General features: G+C 51.8%; 8 protein-coding genes across 8 annotated transcripts; 3 read left to right on the top strand and 5 right to left on the bottom strand.

The window, feature by feature from the left end:
* Nucleotides 1–195: 195 nt before the first annotated feature.
* Nucleotides 196–929, bottom strand: Aud_007847 (glutathione S-transferase family protein; the record flags this gene model as incomplete). The annotated part of the gene is made up of 2 exons (XM_043292735.1): nt 196–807; nt 879–929. 2 exons carry the CDS (start codon nt 927–929, stop codon nt 196–198), a joined length of 663 nt encoding a protein of 220 aa, XP_043148670.1.
* A 731-nt stretch (nt 930–1,660) lies between these two features.
* On the top strand, nt 1,661–2,212 carry Aud_007846 (F-box domain protein; the record flags this gene model as incomplete). Its single annotated transcript, XM_043292734.1, has 1 exon — nt 1,661–2,212. The coding sequence occupies one exon, from the start codon at nt 1,661–1,663 to the stop codon at nt 2,210–2,212; it is 552 nt and encodes a 183-aa protein (XP_043148669.1).
* A 60-nt stretch (nt 2,213–2,272) lies between these two features.
* Aud_007845 (putative voltage-gated K+ channel beta subunit (KCNAB)) lies at nt 2,273–3,568 on the bottom strand (the record flags this gene model as incomplete). Its single annotated transcript, XM_043292733.1, has 6 exons — nt 2,273–2,497; nt 2,556–3,098; nt 3,144–3,231; nt 3,276–3,342; nt 3,399–3,421; nt 3,474–3,568. The coding sequence occupies 6 exons, from the start codon at nt 3,566–3,568 to the stop codon at nt 2,273–2,275; spliced, it is 1,041 nt and encodes a 346-aa protein (XP_043148668.1).
* A 1,236-nt stretch (nt 3,569–4,804) lies between these two features.
* On the top strand, nt 4,805–6,888 carry Aud_007844 (Zn(II)2Cys6 transcription factor; the record flags this gene model as incomplete). Its single annotated transcript, XM_043292732.1, has 4 exons — nt 4,805–5,079; nt 5,134–5,625; nt 5,680–6,154; nt 6,199–6,888. The coding sequence occupies 4 exons, from the start codon at nt 4,805–4,807 to the stop codon at nt 6,886–6,888; spliced, it is 1,932 nt and encodes a 643-aa protein (XP_043148667.1).
* A 64-nt stretch (nt 6,889–6,952) lies between these two features.
* Aud_007843 (putative MFS transporter) lies at nt 6,953–8,868 on the bottom strand (the record flags this gene model as incomplete). The annotated part of the gene is made up of 7 exons (XM_043292731.1): nt 6,953–7,191; nt 7,241–7,766; nt 7,815–7,910; nt 7,956–8,081; nt 8,133–8,417; nt 8,467–8,562; nt 8,617–8,868. The coding sequence occupies 7 exons, from the start codon at nt 8,866–8,868 to the stop codon at nt 6,953–6,955; spliced, it is 1,620 nt and encodes a 539-aa protein (XP_043148666.1).
* An 879-nt stretch (nt 8,869–9,747) lies between these two features.
* Nucleotides 9,748–11,014, top strand: Aud_007842 (TauD/TfdA dioxygenase family protein; the record flags this gene model as incomplete). Its single annotated transcript, XM_043292730.1, has 5 exons — nt 9,748–9,955; nt 10,002–10,096; nt 10,152–10,593; nt 10,648–10,751; nt 10,811–11,014. The coding sequence occupies 5 exons, from the start codon at nt 9,748–9,750 to the stop codon at nt 11,012–11,014; spliced, it is 1,053 nt and encodes a 350-aa protein (XP_043148665.1).
* A 90-nt stretch (nt 11,015–11,104) lies between these two features.
* Nucleotides 11,105–12,546, bottom strand: Aud_007841 (putative pyridine nucleotide-disulfide oxidoreductase AMID-like; the record flags this gene model as incomplete). The annotated part of the gene is made up of 5 exons (XM_043292729.1): nt 11,105–11,148; nt 11,196–11,503; nt 11,548–11,902; nt 11,950–12,291; nt 12,339–12,546. The coding sequence occupies 5 exons, from the start codon at nt 12,544–12,546 to the stop codon at nt 11,105–11,107; spliced, it is 1,257 nt and encodes a 418-aa protein (XP_043148664.1).
* A 1,466-nt stretch (nt 12,547–14,012) lies between these two features.
* sidI (putative long-chain-fatty-acid-CoA ligase) lies at nt 14,013–15,985 on the bottom strand (the record flags this gene model as incomplete). The annotated part of the gene is made up of 5 exons (XM_043292728.1): nt 14,013–14,365; nt 14,417–14,746; nt 14,794–15,173; nt 15,219–15,516; nt 15,580–15,985. 5 exons carry the CDS (start codon nt 15,983–15,985, stop codon nt 14,013–14,015), a joined length of 1,767 nt encoding a protein of 588 aa, XP_043148663.1.
* Between the last annotated feature and the right edge of the window lie 1,503 nt (nt 15,986–17,488).

Genomic DNA, 17,488 nt, shown 5'->3' with positions numbered 1-17,488 from the left:
AGCATATCATTACATCACTTTGGTTGAAATCCGGATGATATCCATAGCTGTTTAGTATTAGGGTCGGCAATTCATTTTTCCTCATACTTCAGCATGCACGTAGTAAGGCGGTTCATTGGACAAGTTCCTAGGATGAAAATCAATTGCTCGGATAGATGCTATGTGGTATCATGCTATGCTAAAGTATGACAATTTTTAAGCCTTGGGAGTCTCACGCTTTTCGATGAACTTCTTCTCACCAAAGGCCTGCTTCACACCGTCGCTCTCGATGGTCTTCTCGTACCAAGAGACGACGAAGGGGTACTTTTGGCGCATTTCGCGGTCAATGACAAAGGAAAAGGCCCAGTTGAGAGTAGCTGCAACGGTGATATCCGCCAGACTCAGTTTCTCCTCGGTGGCGATCCAGTTGCGGTCTCGGAGGTGGCCCTCCAAGTATGCCAATGACCTCTCCAACTTCTCCAGGTTCTTCTTCTCGACGTTCTCATCAAACGGCACGTAACCCAGGCGGGGCAAAATCAGCGGAATCCCAGGACCCTGGATCTCCCCATCGGCGAAAGAAATCCACTGGCGGATGGCCGCGCGCTCGGCGGGCGTGGTACCCAGCAACTGTCCAGCGGCGGGGCCACTCTCGGCGACATACTGCGCGATGGCGTCGGATTCAACGATCTTGGTGCCGTCGGCGCCTTCGAAGGCGGGGACTTTGCCGAAGGGGAATTTGGCGCGGAACTCGGGGGTGTGGTTGTCAGTGCCGATTTTGAAGTCGGGGACTGAGATGGTAAGGTTGTTGAGGTTGGCGGCGGAGAGGATCTAGTTCTTTAGTATCTTGTTCCTACTACTAGCTATATAGGCGAAGAGGGGGATGTGGGAAGGGGAGGTACCTTCATGACCCGGGGGTTGTTGGGGTATGAGTAGAGTGTGCCGAAAGACATTTTGAGGGGTTGTGTTGGAGTTGATGGTTCGTTGATTTGTTAGGATGAGGTGTTGATGGTATGTTTCTTGCGAGGTATTGTCAATTGGTAGGTAGACTGCTGCTTATGTAGGCATCAATGTGTCTTACATAGCTCTCCAAGTGCTGCATTTCCAATGATGACAAATTGAGCATAGGGGAGCTACTAAGTGGGGTGGAAGGAGATCGAATCGCGGACTCGGGTTTTAGAATATCTGACCGTCGAGCTTAGATGGAGAGTGTCGTTGATCGATATGGTCGGTTTCATTTCGTCTTTTCTAGAAGTCACAGGATAGAATTATATGGAATGATGCTTGAGATGGTATATTGTATAGTGCCAGTTTGCCACCGAATTTAAGCTTAGATCCCCAAGACCCCTGGCGTCAGGGGTCGAGCGACGACGTCCTATCGGAGGTGATGGGGGATGGACTAGTGTATGGCGACATCGAGAAGAATTATGAGCAAACATCAGATTATAGATAGAGATTAGATAGATATCTGGTTGTTTTCCGTTCTTTACCATGGATGAAAATACTCTTGATCCGTTATTTTTGATATGATATGATTGATACGAGAACCCCGCATTCTGATTCTATCAGTGAAAAATCTCCTGATCTCCTCTCCTCTTGAGCACCATGAATGCCATGCGCTCATCCCATGGGGCCACCTTCTGTCTAACAAGTATGGGAAAATATATCTCGCAGGGATGAGACAATGGGAGACACAGAGATAAAAACAACTCTCCTCCGTCTCCCTCCCGAACTCCACCTCCTCATCGGCGCCTACCTCCCCTTCCCCGACATAGTCCGCTTTCGCATAACTTGCGCATATCTATACTCTCTCCTCCCACCTCTCACTCACGCGCAACTCCTCCTGGCCGAAACCACCGACTACGCTTTATCCAAGGATATCTACGCATGCCGGTACTGCCTGCGTCTGCGGCCCGCATCGCGCTTTGCGGATCGGATGCGCCGGCGGCGACGGGGCAGGTACGGTCGGGACGCGGAGAAGCGGTTTTGTGTTGAGTGTGGGTTGCAGCCGCGGAAGGGGACGGATGGAGAGGCGAGGTATGGGCCTGGGGCGCAGGTGCGGATCGATGGGGTTCTGTATGTGATTTGTATCACTTGTCGGACGTTTGGGCTGGGGTATGCGGGTGGGATTGAATGCCAAGCTTGTGGCATGGAGAGGGAGAGGGTACGGCAGCAGAAATTATTACTGGAGAGGAGAGATTCAGGCGTGTACGCCGAGGCTACGGATGAAGGCTAACATGGGCATCGTGGCATTTTTCACGTCAACGTTATTGGTCTACATCTGTCAAGCTGTGGATTAGTCCTGTCGAGCGGGATCCTGCACTGGCTTGTTGCCCAAGTATTCGTCGATCTGGGCCATCACTTCGGGAGTGAGCCTCGGCAGCAGCTTCAGGCTTTCGACGTTGTCGACGATTTGCTCCGGTCGCGACGCGCCGGTGATGACAGAGGACACGTTTTCGTTCTTCAGGCACCATGCCAGCGCCAGTTGCGACAGCTTGACTCCCAGCTTATCCGCCAACTCCTGCTTCGCGTTAGTACTGTCCTAGAAAGGGGAGATGGATACTTGCCTTCAGACCGACGATCTTCTTGATCGTCGCCGCCCAATCGTCGTTACCATAGTTTTGTCGGACGCTGTTGGCAAACCGATCGTTGCTCTCGGCGAATCTCGAACCGGGGGGAGGCTGGGCTGTCGCATCGTTGTATTTCCCGCTCAGGAGACCCATCTTCAGTGGGGAGAAGGTGGTCAGACCGATCCCGCAGCGCGAGTACAGTCGCTGGAACTCCCCCTCGACCTTTCGTCTATCCAACATGTTGTAAAGCGGCTGCTCGACAATGGGCGCGATGAGACCTAGCGACCGGGCGATGCCGCAGGCCTCGGCGATCTCGTCTGCCGACCACTCGGAGGTACCCCAGTAGAACGCCCAGCCCTTCTCGATCACATAGTTGAAAGCGCGCACTGTCTCCTCCATCGGGGTTAGACGGTCCGGTCGGTGGGCGTAGATGATGTCGACGTATTCGAGCTGCAGACGTTCCAACGACGCCCGGGTGCCTTCGATGATGTGTTTGCGCGATAGGCCGTGGTTGTTGATTAGAATTTCCCCGTTCGCCGTGCCCCAGTTGAGCTACATCTGTCAACCTGGGTTATTCACAATTGGCTGAGGACGAACCTTTGTGCTGATGACCAGGTCGCTTCGCTTCCACCCGAATTTCTTGATGGCTTGGCCCATGACGATTTCGGATTGTCCGTTTGCATAGCTGCTTCGTGAGCTTGAGCCATTAGACATGAGTGAAGGACATACCTCTCTGCAGTGTCGAAAAAGTTGACTCCGCAGTCATATGCTTGTTTCATGCAGTTGAAGGTGATCTCTGGATAGTCTCAGTCTCAGCGCCACACCTGCAGTCCAAACACCGAGGGCAATTACCATTATCGACATGACCACCGAAACTGTCAAGCGCATGTTAGAGAGTGTTGTATGCTTGAGACCGAATAAACTCACGTTAACCATCCTCCCAATCCAATGACGGAGACATGTAGACCCGAGTTGCCTACTCGTCGGTAGAGCATGTCTTTGTTTTTGTTAGGCCACGCCATGACTGGAGAGCAATCGATTGACTCTTGTAAGAATATTTTGTATGTGTTTGAATTGATATGAAGCAAGAAGGGCGTTCGAGACAATTTATCTTCTTGGCTAGCGGCTCTAGCCTTCTATCGCAAGTCGCAAGTCGCAAGATGCACGACACAGTCTAAGCGGGTCGGGGACCTTAAAAGGAAATTGGTCAACCTATTGTTTGTAGAAGTGGGATGACTCCAAGCTCATGATGTTTACTGTGCAAAAAGAGTACTATTTGCATTTTGCCAATATAGCCGGCACCAATCATGGCTGTAGTTGTTTACAGGCGCGGGGGTGGTGCGGAGTAGGGAGAGTTCTCGGAGTAATACTCGGAGGGTCCTTTTCATCTTGGGTTAGTGTTGAAGATAGCGAAGGTGACCCACGGAACTATGGAACGTGTCCAAGCCTCTAGGAGGTATGATAGGACTTAGTCCGCATTTTAGATGTTGTTGGCGTGAAGACCCCGGACATCAAGTATAGAGAAGAGTAGCTGCTCGAGCTGAGGAGGACTGACCGACTGAGGCATGAATGAATCAGGTGACGGTCATCGTTAAAAATGCTTCGTCCTCTCTACTCTATACTGCCTCGGGCTCCAAGAGCTCTAGGCTTCACTGTACTCAACTATCGGACACAGCTCGTACCTCAGCTACATTATTCTACTTCAAATAACTACCTCAATGCCCAGTACTCTTATCCTTCAGCCAGAACTGGATTCTTTCTGGGTCTAGCATGAACGTGTCTCGCCCGTTTGATGTCTGGGTTACGGTCTAGCCAGAAACTCAACACCATAGTGGGCCTAGCGATGGCGTGCCGCGTGGAGAAAGTAACGCAACTTTGGGCTTGTAGCATGCAAGATCGCGAGTCGATAATGACAAGCTTTGTCCAACGCTGACTCTTGAAAAAATATCGGGAATTTGTCCAAAGCACATTTGATGACTTCAGCCAGAAACAATACTTTGTTACCGTGGTCTTGCAATTCAACTATTCTACCAAGTCTGTTCAGCGCACTTTGGGACCTTGACTTCATCCTTAGGCTTGGCTACCCCGCAGTCTACAAGGAGATCAGCGTGGTGTTCTACTCATCTGGACTACCATCAAGGTTTAGGATCACCCTACAGTCAACGTCCTCTCAAAACGTGGTCGATAGTTGTCGTAATTGCTCATCTCCCGAACATGTACACCGGTCGATGCTCATGATGCCTTGACTGTCCATCACCATGCCGGCTTCACGATCAAATGTGACCAAACGTGCCTGCGACGGGTGCAAGATCCGTAAGATCCGTTGCGGAGGCGGCCAGCCATGCCAGGCCTGTACCAATTCGCGCATCAAATGCACCTACATCCGTGTTCAACAGCCTCGAGGTCCGCAGCGTTTGCGCTCGACGACAAAGTATCTCATCGAGCAGACCCAGCGTGGCCTGGACGCTCAAAATGACGAGTGCATCTCCGTTCCAGTCGAACAGACTGGCCGTCTAGGCCATCAAACAGCGAAGTACATATTGAAACATCCGTCTCTCGCATTTCTGGACCTATCTGACTGCAACAGGTTGCGAATACCGACCGACATTCTTGCTCCCCCGCTCTACGTATACCACATGCGCATGTATCCAGTTTGGCCCATCGTCAATGTCGAAAGCCTCATCTCGGTACTACAAGAAGATACAGAACGAAGGGATCTGTCAACGTATTCCTTGGCGACAGCCGTCGCAGCAGCGACGCTGGCTCAACTCAAGCTCGAACATTTGACTACCGGTGACTCGCCCACCGCAGACGCATTCGCGGCCGAGTGCCTGCACGCCCGTGATTCGTGTGGATATAGATCAAAACCAAGCCTGGACAATATCCGGACATCTTTTTTCCTACATGTATACTATGAGAACCAACAATCGGGAGGAAGTGAATCGTTGCTTTATTTGAGGGAAGCCATTACCATGGCGCAAATGATGCGCCTACATCAGGAGGCTTCTTACATCGGACTCAGTCCAGAGGAACAGCAACTCCGCCGTCGCATTCTATGGCTGCTTTTCGTGACGGAACGGTAATTCTGCTTTTATCTCCGCGTAATACATGGCCCTCCTGACATGGTGTGTAGGGGTGTTTGTATCCTCCACCAGCTTCCGGTGATACTCAGAACTAATATCTCGACCCCTGGGCTCGATGTCAATGACGAGCCGCAGATCTTACCGGCGTTCCTGAAACTACTCAACCTATTCCGCCTTTTCGAATCGTCCAAGATGTTTGATGTTATAGAATGTGAGAGCGTCGGTACTCATGACCTAAGCGCAGCGGGACCGGACGGAAAATTCCTCAGACTGCTCCAGGATGGCCTGCAGGACGGGTCAGCACTGCTGGATCACACGTCGGACGTGCAGAAAGCAGATCTATGTGTCACCCGGCATTGGATGCGTCTGATCCTGTGGAAGAATCTGTCAAGAAACACGACGACAAGCGGACATTCACCGACGTCGCTTTTCTCACCGTTGTTCCCAGTGATGGTCGCGAAGGAGCTCATGGCCATAGTGACTCAGTTACCAAGACCGGCGATTGAGGCGCATGGCTTGGGGATGGTATGGATAACCTTCTCCTATGTGAACGCCGCTGACGTATGTAGGAGTTGAAGCTGTACGAAATTGCCAATTCGCTGGCGGATGCGGTTATGGATCTGGCAATGCTCCCGAGGCCTCCTGTTTGGGACGTCGAGAGTCGTCCAAGCCAGATTTTGGCCCGCTTACATGCCATTCTGTCAACTTTTCGCGGTGGTGGCAACAAGCAGCTGGTTGCATTGTTGTATAAGAAGATGGCCGAGGTGCAGTCGATTAGTGGGCTCACATTGGGAGCGTCGCTCAAAGCCCCGGCTGGCAGGCCGCAACTTCAGCAGTCATCGGAATCATCAACGTGTAGTAATGCAATCACCGAGAATGCATTCCTCGACCAGTCAACGTCCGAATCGAGTCAGATGATGACAATGACGGATTGGTTCAATTTTGGGCCTTCATACATATTGAAAGAAGGCGGAGACGCGCAGCCAGATCGTTCTGATGGCAACTTCTTGCCCGACGATACGATCACCGCGATAGCCTCGACATCCGCCAATTCCTCTGACGCATGGACCGCGGAGTCCCTGGTCATAACCGAAGACATCGGGGAGATGGCGTCCCTCTTCACCTCTTTGCCATTGTGGACAACCTCCGAAGAGGAATTCCTCGAGGAGTGTTCAAGAAATGGCACGCTCTCATCGTTTGAATCTTCCTTGCCCAATGAGGATATGACTTTCTGGCACGCACCGATAGTAGGAACTTGAACCGGGCATCAGATCTTTTTTATTGCGCGTTGATATATACCTGACGTTATCTTGTACAATGATCTCAATACTTGAAACGGAAATCTAGACGTTTGTTACCCTCCTTCTCTCTCGCCTCCTGATCCGACTGGTACAAGACCTTCTCCTCGGCCGACATGGCGCTCCACTTCCTCTCCTTTTGCCGGTTAAGATAGCGCAGGAACTCACGCTGGGAGACGAAGACGATGAGCGCCAGCACACAGATGGATATAAGCACCTTGTTGCCCCTGTAGTAGTACGGCGAGTCATCGGCGCGATAGATTTCTGCCTCATTAGCCTTGTTGAGCATACCGAAAGCCATAGCGCAACTTACGGGATGAAATGACCGAGCCAACCTGCACAATCACATTGTACGTCGCCGCCGTGATAGCCCTCTTCTTCACATCGAACGTATTCTCCGAGATCCAGGACGAGACAATCGGATGGAAATACGGATACCCGGAGATCATGGTCGTGATGGCGAACCGGGGCCAGTTGTACCCGTGCGCCGGCAGGGCGAGCAGCGCAGCCAGCAGCGGCAACGACCACAGTTCGCCGATGAAGCAATGGAATGTCCGCTCCTTGAAGAAATCGCTGCTCTTGGACAGCGTCAGCATGAGGATGATCTGCAGGGCGGCGGAGGGGATGGAGAGCATGTTTGCGTCGAAGGTGGAGAAGCCGAGGCGTTTGAGCGTGAGCGAGAGATACGCCTGGACGGGGGACTGCGGGATATACGCGACCAGGCCGATAAGGTACAGCCCCCACATCGACTTATCGCTCCAAGCGTTGAGGACGTCGGAGAGCGTGGCGCGGTCATGGATGTGGGTGAGGCCTTTGGAGGGGTCGTCGCGGAGGAGGCGCTTCATCATTTGTTAGTATGAGTAGCAATAGTGAAAGTGAAGACATACGTTAATCATGATGACTTCCTCGCGCTCGGTGTACCACGAACGAGGGTAGAGGACGCTCTTGGTGTGCGTAGGGGAATGCGGGAGGTAGAAGAAGCTCTGCTTTCGTCAGTCCGCTGCCATCCAATGGAGTGCAGTACATACAATCAACCCAATGGCAAAAGTTAGCAATCCCTCAATCAGAAACAGCCAGAACCACCCCGTTTGGCCTCGGACACCGCGCATCTGTAGAATCCCCGCAGCCAGCAACGAGGAGATAATACGTGCAACCTAACACCCATCAGCATCGTCCGCCATTCCATCTGGTATAGGAAAACTTACATTTAGCGTGGACCAGAAAAACGACAGCCGCACAGACAGCTCCCCCGTCTTGTAGAAATACGTCGCGAAGAGAATCGTCCCGGGGATGAACCCGCCCTCGCACGCGCCGATCAGCGCACGCGTCACGTAGAACGCAGCCCGGGAGGTTATCCACGCTTGCGTCCAGGAGACCAGACTCCAGGCCATCATCATGCAGGGCAGGACGCGCTTGAACCCGAAGCGTTTGGTGAGGAGCTGGACTGGGAACTCGGCGGCGAGGAAGCAGACGAGTTGGATTGTTGTGCCCTGCACCGTCAGCTGATACTTCCTATGGGAGAATTGGTACGGTGAATACATTATTGTAATCATTTGTGGTCATTTTTAGATCTTTCAGCAAGTTATCCGTCAATGCATTGGAGAGATTGCCGCGGTCGAGTTGGAGGCCGAAGAACTGTCATCATCAGTACCGTCTTATCCCAGGGTGAAGCTGAGAAGGAAGGCCCACCATGAGACAAATCCAGCTCAGCAACATCAGATCCGTCTTGAAGACAACGCTGCGCTCCTCTTTGGGACTCCATGACGCCGTCGGATCGAAGCGGTGGTATCCCTCGTAGGACTCGTGGGGCGGCGTTACGCCGGCGAGCTGGGACTGGCCCACGGCGACGGAGAGCTTGGAGGAATGGCTGTCTTCTTCTTCTTCATCTTTGAGTTTGGGGTGGGAGGTTATTGCGACTTTGCCTTGCTCGATGTCTTCCATTTTGATCTTGTACGAGATGGTTGCTAGGGATGGGAATGGGTGATCGGCGTGGTGTTGGCTGTATATATACTTTGTGTCATTCTACATGTTGTCGGATGGCCTAGTTACTTGGAGCTACTTGTACTAGCTCATTGCTGAATGTAGAATCGAAAGCTAATCTGAATTGAATATTCTCCTGTTAAGGGTGGTGACTGGCGAACTAAAATGGCATAAAGAAGCCCGCCGAGCACATCATCGATAGGCTAATATGTACAACCAACCAATGGCTTCGACTGGAGCCACTTGGTGTTATTTCTTCAGCATTTCTATCTTAGATCGGCTTGTGTCCGATTTGATTATTTCAGACAGCTGTACGGGGTACTTAGTGATCGTCTCAACAGCTTCATCATACTCATATTGGCTTGTGTAGCTAACTAGCTACCGGCTAAGGAGCACCGTGTCTTCCCCAGATTCTCAGACTTGTACCCCAGATGCGGCATGAGTAGCTTTCTACTCCGTACAGAGAAAGGAGACGCTCTTAATTCGCCTGGTACTGCAGACTAGTCGACGAATTGATTCGCTCAGCAGCCAAAGTTAGAGGGTGGTGGCACCGAGAATTTCGCCGATGCCCCGCCGAGAACGGCGCCGTTGTTTTCTCTTCTTCTGGATGGATTGGATCCCCTCTCTAGTGCGGGGAAATGGAATTAAGACCGAGTGATAGTCTAGAGTGAATTTGCCGTCGTTACTGGTGGTCATGCTAGCCCGAGACCGAGTCAGTGGAATGATGGTGTCATTTGGTGTTTTCGGTATTGCCTATTGTGGATGATATATAGGATCAATTTCCCACACAATAGACACTTTTGACAATCAACCGATAATATTGTAGGCAACGAAGCAGGAATGCCCTCTGTCGCAGAAACCATCCGAGGAGGCCATGAACAGGCCAGGCCATCCATCTCCCAGCCGCTAGAGTACTCTGGCAGCCTGAACTCGTTCTCCCATCTGGACTTGACCCCGGTCATTGGAAGAGAGTATACCGGCCTGCAAGTGGTTGATATTTTATCCTCCTCAGAGTGCGACCGCTTGATTCGTGATCTCGCAGTCACCAGTAGGTACCCCAGATCTCCCTGTATTGACTAGAACTAACAGCACAGTCTCCCAACGAGGCGTTGTCTTCCTCCGGAACCAAGATGTCACACCGCAGCAGATGCGCGAGTTCATGGAGAAACTGACCGTGCTCGCTGGATGCGTAAGCTAGCCCTATTTCCCAGTGACACCGCACCGAGTTAATCAAACTGGGACAGCCCGAATCGTCCGGGCTGCATGTCCACCCCCTCACCGAGGAAGGCAGCGAGCTAGGCGACCAGATCAGCGTCATCAGCAGCGAGAAACAGAAGAAAGGAGGCGGCCTCACCCACCAGCTCAGTGACACCAGCCGCTTCGCCTCTGTCGGCTGGCACTCGGACATCAGCTTCGAGCGCGTCCCCTCCGACTACGCCATGCTCAAGATCCACACCCTGCCGCCGACCGGCGGCGATACCCTCTGGGCGTCAGGGTACGAGGTGTACGATAGGCTGTCACCGGCGATCGCGTCGCTCCTGGAGGGGCTGACGGCTACGCACGATGCGAGTTTCTTCCATGATGAGGCGAGGCGGTTGGGAAATCCGCTGCGGAAGGGGGTGAGGGGGTCGCCGTTGAATGTGGGCGAGGAGTTGCAGGCTGTGCACCCGGTTATTCGGACGAATCGTAAGTCCCTGCCTCCACTCGTTTTGGTAGAAGGTGACAACTGATGAGGAATAGCTGTGACTGGGTGGAAATCGGTGTATGTCAACCGGGGATTCACCAAGAGGATCAACGGGGTGACCAAGGACGAGTCGGACGTGCTGCTGCAGTATTTGTTCAATGTATGTTCTGCCTGCAGTTTGTTCATTTTATGGAAGTGCTCAGGACACTGACAAATCAGCTGGTCACGCAAAACCATGACGCTCAGGTGCGGTTCAGATGGAAAAAGAATGACCTGGCCATCTGGGATAACCGGTCGACCTGGCACTGTGCCACGTACGACTATGCCGAGGCGCGCGCGGGAGACAGAGTGTGTAGTCTGGGGGAAGCACCGTACCTGGACCTCCAGTCCCAGTCGCGGAAGGAGGCTTTAAGAACTGATTGAATGTATGATATGATGATGCTATGATTAATGTGATTTGCCATTATACTTGAACAATCGATTCTCTACAAAGACCTGCTTTGTACTAAACAGCTAGGCATTCCATGGCTCCGACAGCCGCATATAATTCCAGCACACTGTGTCTACATTAGCATAACCCTTGAAAGCACGAGGTGAAACATACCTTTGTACGCCATATCATCCCCGAACATGGACGCCAGAATATCCTCCCCATCCTTGACTCCGTCCACCGGGTGATACGAGACAGCCGTCCTACCCAGACACAGCCCGATCATGGGCGGAACCTCCTGCAATTTCTGGAAGACAGGTTTAGAGGCCACGCACTCGGCCAGCATCAACTGGTGGATATTGTATCCCGCATAGTGGCCCATGTGCATCGCGGCACCGCAGCGTTTGATGCCGGACCACGCAGCCAGGTCCCCGACAGCAAAATGGTGGCTGGCATTCGGGATCGTTGACGGGAATTGCAGCCTGCGTCATTAGCACTTGCCAACTGAAGGGAAAGAAGAACGTACGATGGCTGAATTCTAACATGCCCCTCGTCATCCAAGGCCTGCGGTGGCAGATACGACGAGGTAGGCGTGCACCGGGACACCGCACTGAGGACATGACCCGCCTTAATGAGGCGGCCATCAGCCAGCGTCAGACTCCAGACTCGACCCGTCTTCTCCTCTACTGCGGTAGTACCGACAACGCGCTGCCCCAGGATGAGCTCAACGCCCGTCTCGCGGATGACGGCCCCCACGCGATCCTTGAAGTCGTCCGGAAGAGGCTCAGCGGACAGAAGACGCTCGCGGGAGTGTATCAGCGTAACCTGCAGCTGGGGATAGAGCAGCTTGATTTCCGTCGCTATTTCCGTTCCGACCGCGCCTGTCATCGCATTAGCCTGGTTTAAGCCAGCAAAGCACAAAATATACCTCCACCAACAACAACTACTCCCTGCCGCGCATTCACCACATCGGCAGTATACTCCCTCACCTCCGCCAGAAACGCATCCCGCGTTCGACTTTGCGGAACAGTAGGAAACACCCTCCGCAACCCTGTCCCCGCAATGAAAAAGTCATACCCTTCTTCCCTAGTCGTCTTGCTCACCGAGTCGAGGATTGTAGCCGTCTTACTCTTGCAGTCGATAGCGCTGACACTGCCCCGAATGAAGTGCACATGCGGTGACTGGAGAGCCTTGATGTCCGCGAAGCGCGTCCACGTATCCGATGCGAATTGCTCGTCCACCAGCGCTCTTGGGGAGCCGATAAGATGGTCTATGTTTTTAGCTTAGCACTTTGGTGGTATACGGCAAAAGACGTACAGAATCCATCCTTCTCGTCTACCAGGGTTATGTCTACTGGGATGTGGTGCCGTGGTGGTTTGAGCTCCGAGTCGTAGTTGAAGCGGGCGAGTTTGCCGCGGGAGAGGTCGAGCAGGGTGAGGGCTGCGCTGAGGCCGCCGTATGAGGCGCCTGCGATGAGCACGCGGAAGCGACGCGTGAGGGAGATGAGACCTTCGTTTGATGGCATGTTTTTTTGCGAGCGCAGCGAGTAGATGGGAAGGTGTAGAGGTGCGTGTAGGCAGGTAAACAAGGCTTTAGATTTGGCCCGGGTAAAGCACACTGCAATGAATATAGGAATCAAACTGTGAGGCGAAAGATTCGGGCCCAGGAAGGATGTCACTTGGTGTCTCACTTGCGAGGTGCCCGGGTATTGACCGATTACTTTATCAGAGTACATCTATTCTCGGTTCATCTATGTATTTTCATCTCTACTACACATCCCTCACAGCTAGGAGAATCGTGTCCTGTACAACACCAGGGATGCAACGCAGCACCCCCCACTTTCCGGCTATTCCTTATCATATGAGCGGAATTGGTCTTGGTCAGTCTGTGTCGGCAGAGCCAAGACCGACTCCTCAATATTGTTACGCAATCATAGCCGGACTTAGGTGAGAGTGTGTGAAAGCACGGTGGCTGTAGTCCTTGGCTGGAGAGTATGCCTTTAGGATTGTTATCTGATCCGAATCATCGACTAAAGTTATCTGATCGAGGCCGTGCCACTGACACACTTGATCCGGAAGTGAGACAAACGCCAACGCCCAGTAGAGTTATTTGCAGCTTTGCAAATGGAGACGCACATCCCGTGATTGCTGATAATCTCTGCATTATGGAAATGCGGCATTTATCTGCAACTCCACTACCAATCTCCACTCATCCCTGATTTGTCTGAAAGTCACTCGAATTCGAATCCTCCGAGACCTCGAGTCCGACGTCGCAATGCGAGAGACTAAGTGGGGATAATTTCGTTTCTGTTATCAATCAGTGATGGAGTCAGAGTACATTGAAAATTACAGTCACACTAGAGTGCAACTGTCAGCCTGTGACTGAACTACTTGAGGCGAGAATAGATCTTTTTAGGAGTTGAGATTCTTCTTCATTCGAGGTAATACCAAATCCAACAAGTATTCTACCGTTCTACGTGTGCTATATCCCTTGAAATGGACTCAAAATAGCGTGTCAAACTCCAAGGGCTCAATTTTGCATGTATTCCTTGGCTAATTTCTTCGTTTTGTGGACATGGACTACGGTCTGTGTAGACGACCCACAGACCCGAACATCGGCTCGACTGTTGCATTGTATTCTTTCAATGTTTACAGTAAATGGAGACGAAAGTTCAGAGAGACAAAATATTATTAGTATTATCAAAGGAAAATTTAGATGTGTCTCACTTCCGGTATTCAGACAGGATTTGGCACGTCGGGCCTGAATAATTTTGTTCACTCTTCATCAGATTAGATGGCCATCTAATCTGATTGTGCGGTGGGGCATTTCCCTTTCATTTTGTCCCAATCCCCTAATCTGCGCAGTCCTGCTCACCCGCTTCTACCCGGAAATAAGTTTTATCATCTGGATCAATTTTGTAAAATCTAATGGAAAGAAGTATAGGTAAAAGAATCTAAGGGTATATACATTCAGCCATCAAGTAAGACCAGTCTATATTTCCTTCCTTGCCATGGCCAACCGTCGCTCCAAAACACCCGCTGCAATCTTGCGTAAATCTACCTTCCGGACCTTGCCGCTGCCCGTAACAGGAATTGTGCGGTCGACCCCCTCCTCACCAAACACAAAGAAATACTGCGGTGCCTTGTGCCGGCCCAGGGTTTCCCGCGTCCAGGCGCGGAGCTCCTCATCCGATGGTTTCGCGCTCACGTCAGCAGCCAGCGCAAGGAAGGCCCCCACGACCTCACCGTATTTCTGGTCCGGAATGCCGATCACGGAGGCCACCTCGATGGCTGGGTGTGCGGCTAGTCGCTCTTCGATCTCGAGTGGGTAGATGTTTTCTCCGCCTAAGTGTGTTAGATCACATTTTTGTGCAGTAGGAGAGGAAGAGTGGATACCTCGGATGATGATGTCCTTGAATCTCCCGGTGATGGTACAGTACCCCTGCTCGTCGAAGATGGCCTCATCCCCTGTCTTGAGCCAGGTTACGCCGTCCGAGTCGGTGACTAGCGCCTCGGCTGTCTTCTCCGGGTTGTTCCAGTACCCCTTTGTCAATTGGTATCCGGCAATGCAGAGCTCGCCGCGCTGCCCGACGGGGACGATGTGGCCCTGTGTGTCGATGATCTTGGCTTTGGCGTGGGGCATGACCTTTCCGACGGTTGTAAGGCGGCGTTCGATCGTGTCGGTTGTCAGGGCGTTGAAGCAGGTGGGTGAGGCTTCGGTGAGGCCTGTAGACGTCAGCTACTGTAGATCTGGGACAGAGAGAGATGCATACCGTAGCTGCTGGTGTACTCAGTCATATTTAATTCTTCGAACAGTCGTTTCATGAGCGGCCGGGGAACAGGTGCGCCTGCGATAATTCCCGTGCGCAGATTCGAGCAATCAAAGTTGGGAGGCTTGGGAATACCGAGGATAGCCTCGAACATGGTTGGCACGCCATGCAGGGCTGTGCATTTCTCGTCTGAGATGGCGTGCAGTACGGCCGTCGGATCGAATGTCTCGCTGGGGAATATGATTTTTGAGCCGTGGGTGACGACCGCGAGCATGCCCAGCACCAGGCCGAAACAGTGGAAGAGGGGCGGCGGGCAACATAGTGTGTCGAACGAGGTGAGGTTCATCCGGTCGCCGATGAAGCGGGAGTTGTTTACGAGATTGCTGTAGGCAGTTAGCTACTGTCACAGCCATGTTCTATGAACGTACTAATGTGTCAACATGGCAGCTTTGGGATTCCCCGTCGAGCCGCTGGTGAACTGCAGGTTGCAGACATCTGTAGAATGGAGCTCCGCTTCTCGGTCTTGCAGTGCATGACTGGGAAGCAGTAGACCGCGCTGGATGACGTGTTCATATGTGCTAAAAATGTTGTATTGCCCTCGTAAAACGATAATTTCCTCCAACGCAGACGATGTTCCCTGCTCCTTTGGACGGGGCCCTAACTTGTCTAGTACCTCCTCGAGCGAATGGCGGCCGATGCGTGGAGTCAGGAACAGCAGTCGACAGTCTGCAGAAAACGCCAAGTTAGTCTCGCATCGATCATCAGGAACAGTGCAGAAGTAGTACATACCCGTGTGTCCGAGAGCATAGTACAGCTCGGAAGGAGTATATGTATTGTTCAGCACCACCAGAATCGCCCCGACACGCGCAGCGGCAAAGAAAACCGAGATGTACTGCTCGCAATTACCCGCCATAATACCTATCCGGTCGCCCTTTTGAATCCCCATGGCCAGCAGGCCGCGAGCCACCCGGTCCGCTTCATCCTTGAGATCGGCGTAGGTCCAGCGAGCGCCAGTCCAAGGGAAAACGAGACACTCATAGTCGCCGTATTGCAGGCTCTGGAGGGTGAGAAGTTCGCCGAGTGTAATGTCCAGTAGTTCCGGTTGGGTTGGACCTTCGACGATCGACAGCAGTTGGGGGGCCTTTGGGGGCTCAAGGTGCGAAAGAGTTTGTTGTAATCGCCGTACAGTTGCCATTATTTTGGTTTTCTATGTCGATCGCAGACTACGAAAAAGTCAAACTTCAGATACGGAACCGGCCAGAGGAAAAACGTCTTATATTACTAGTACTGCCTTCTAACGAGGCCATCGCCTCGGATAATACACCTCGATGTGGCTGTCGCTTTCCCCGTCTCGGGTCTCGGTACTTAACAAAGCAGGCGTATTCATAAGGATGGTTGACTGATTCGGATCCTTCATGGCGTGTTTTCGAGCCCGCTAGCATGTTTTACTGACACATTTGTCTGGAACGATGAGCTAAGGAAGATTCGAACCATGTGGCTCTCCTGAGGAAAAGCTCCACTATACAGCCGGTAGCCAATCTGCAACGGGAATGCCCTCATAGCCTTATGCCTCGCTTATCAGATTTTTCGCGTAAAGACTTGGCATGGCGAGAGTATCGAATCAGACATATGGAGGCGATTCTGTGGACTTTTATTTGATCAGATAAGAACGTTCCGGAGCCGGTTAAGGCTACGGAGTTACCGACTTGTTGTGTTGACTTCCTCATAGAACCGTTCCATGGGAATGCTCAAAAAGGACAACGATGGTTGTGAGGTGATTCCATGATACAATTTAAGTCTAGTTGGAAATACGCCCCAGATGTCAGTCTCAGACGAAGTTGATCCAGTTGATTGTGCCTTGCAGCTAGCAATGAGACCCTATATCTGGGTCGAACTTACGCTTCAGCGCACTGGTGGTCTACCGATCGTGAGGGACCTGGAATGCACGGATTTGTCTCCGGGGCTAGAAACCATGTTCTGACTTATCTCGGCGCTAGGTTGGTTTTTCTCTCGGACGTAAGTCGTATGTACCATGTTTCGGTTGCTGTTTCCTTGTGGGATGTTCCACCCCACTATGGGCCGAGAATAGAAAAAAAAAAAAAATAAAAATAAAAGAAAAAAGGATTTATCTCGTGCTGTAGCACGATCTAACTTCTTGTATTGAAGTACCGTGTAGAGGACATGTTCAGGTATTTATGGCTATGGTTAAAGAAGGTAGCAGCGAATGTACTGGAAACAGAATATGTCAGAAATTCAGAACATGTAGCCATGCAATGAGGGACAATCACTAAATTTATTGAATGGTTTGCCCAAAGAAACATAAACTGGCGGTAATAAGTGGGAATCCGCTAGAAAATATCATAATACACTGAGGTCCAGTTTACACACGCAAAAAGTGTTAGTGTTATGTTTTGCAAACTTAGTGGCAAGGCTGTATCAATCTAATCAGATGATCTAATCAGATAAATGATCCCGACAACGGGCGCAATCGGAGGAATTGTCTGAAAAACGAGGTGCTTTTTGTTCCTGACGCGTCTTGGCGCGTGTCATTCCTTGGTCAGCACGTTTCTCATCAGCTGATCGCTGCCCAACATGGCTAATAGCATCCAGCTCTGGCTGCATTTTTGGCACATTATCGTCGTCATTCCTGTTAGTCACCATCGGGGACTTTCTTAGCTGCTGGGATGCCCCCCACATG

Source organism: Aspergillus udagawae (genome assembly GCF_001078395.1).
Source record: "Aspergillus udagawae IFM 46973 DNA, scaffold_6, whole genome shotgun sequence".
NCBI classification, from domain to species: domain Eukaryota; kingdom Fungi; phylum Ascomycota; class Eurotiomycetes; order Eurotiales; family Aspergillaceae; genus Aspergillus; species Aspergillus udagawae.
The sequence above is the reverse complement of the archived record's forward strand: the minus strand, read 5'-3'. Positions and strand labels throughout refer to the sequence as shown.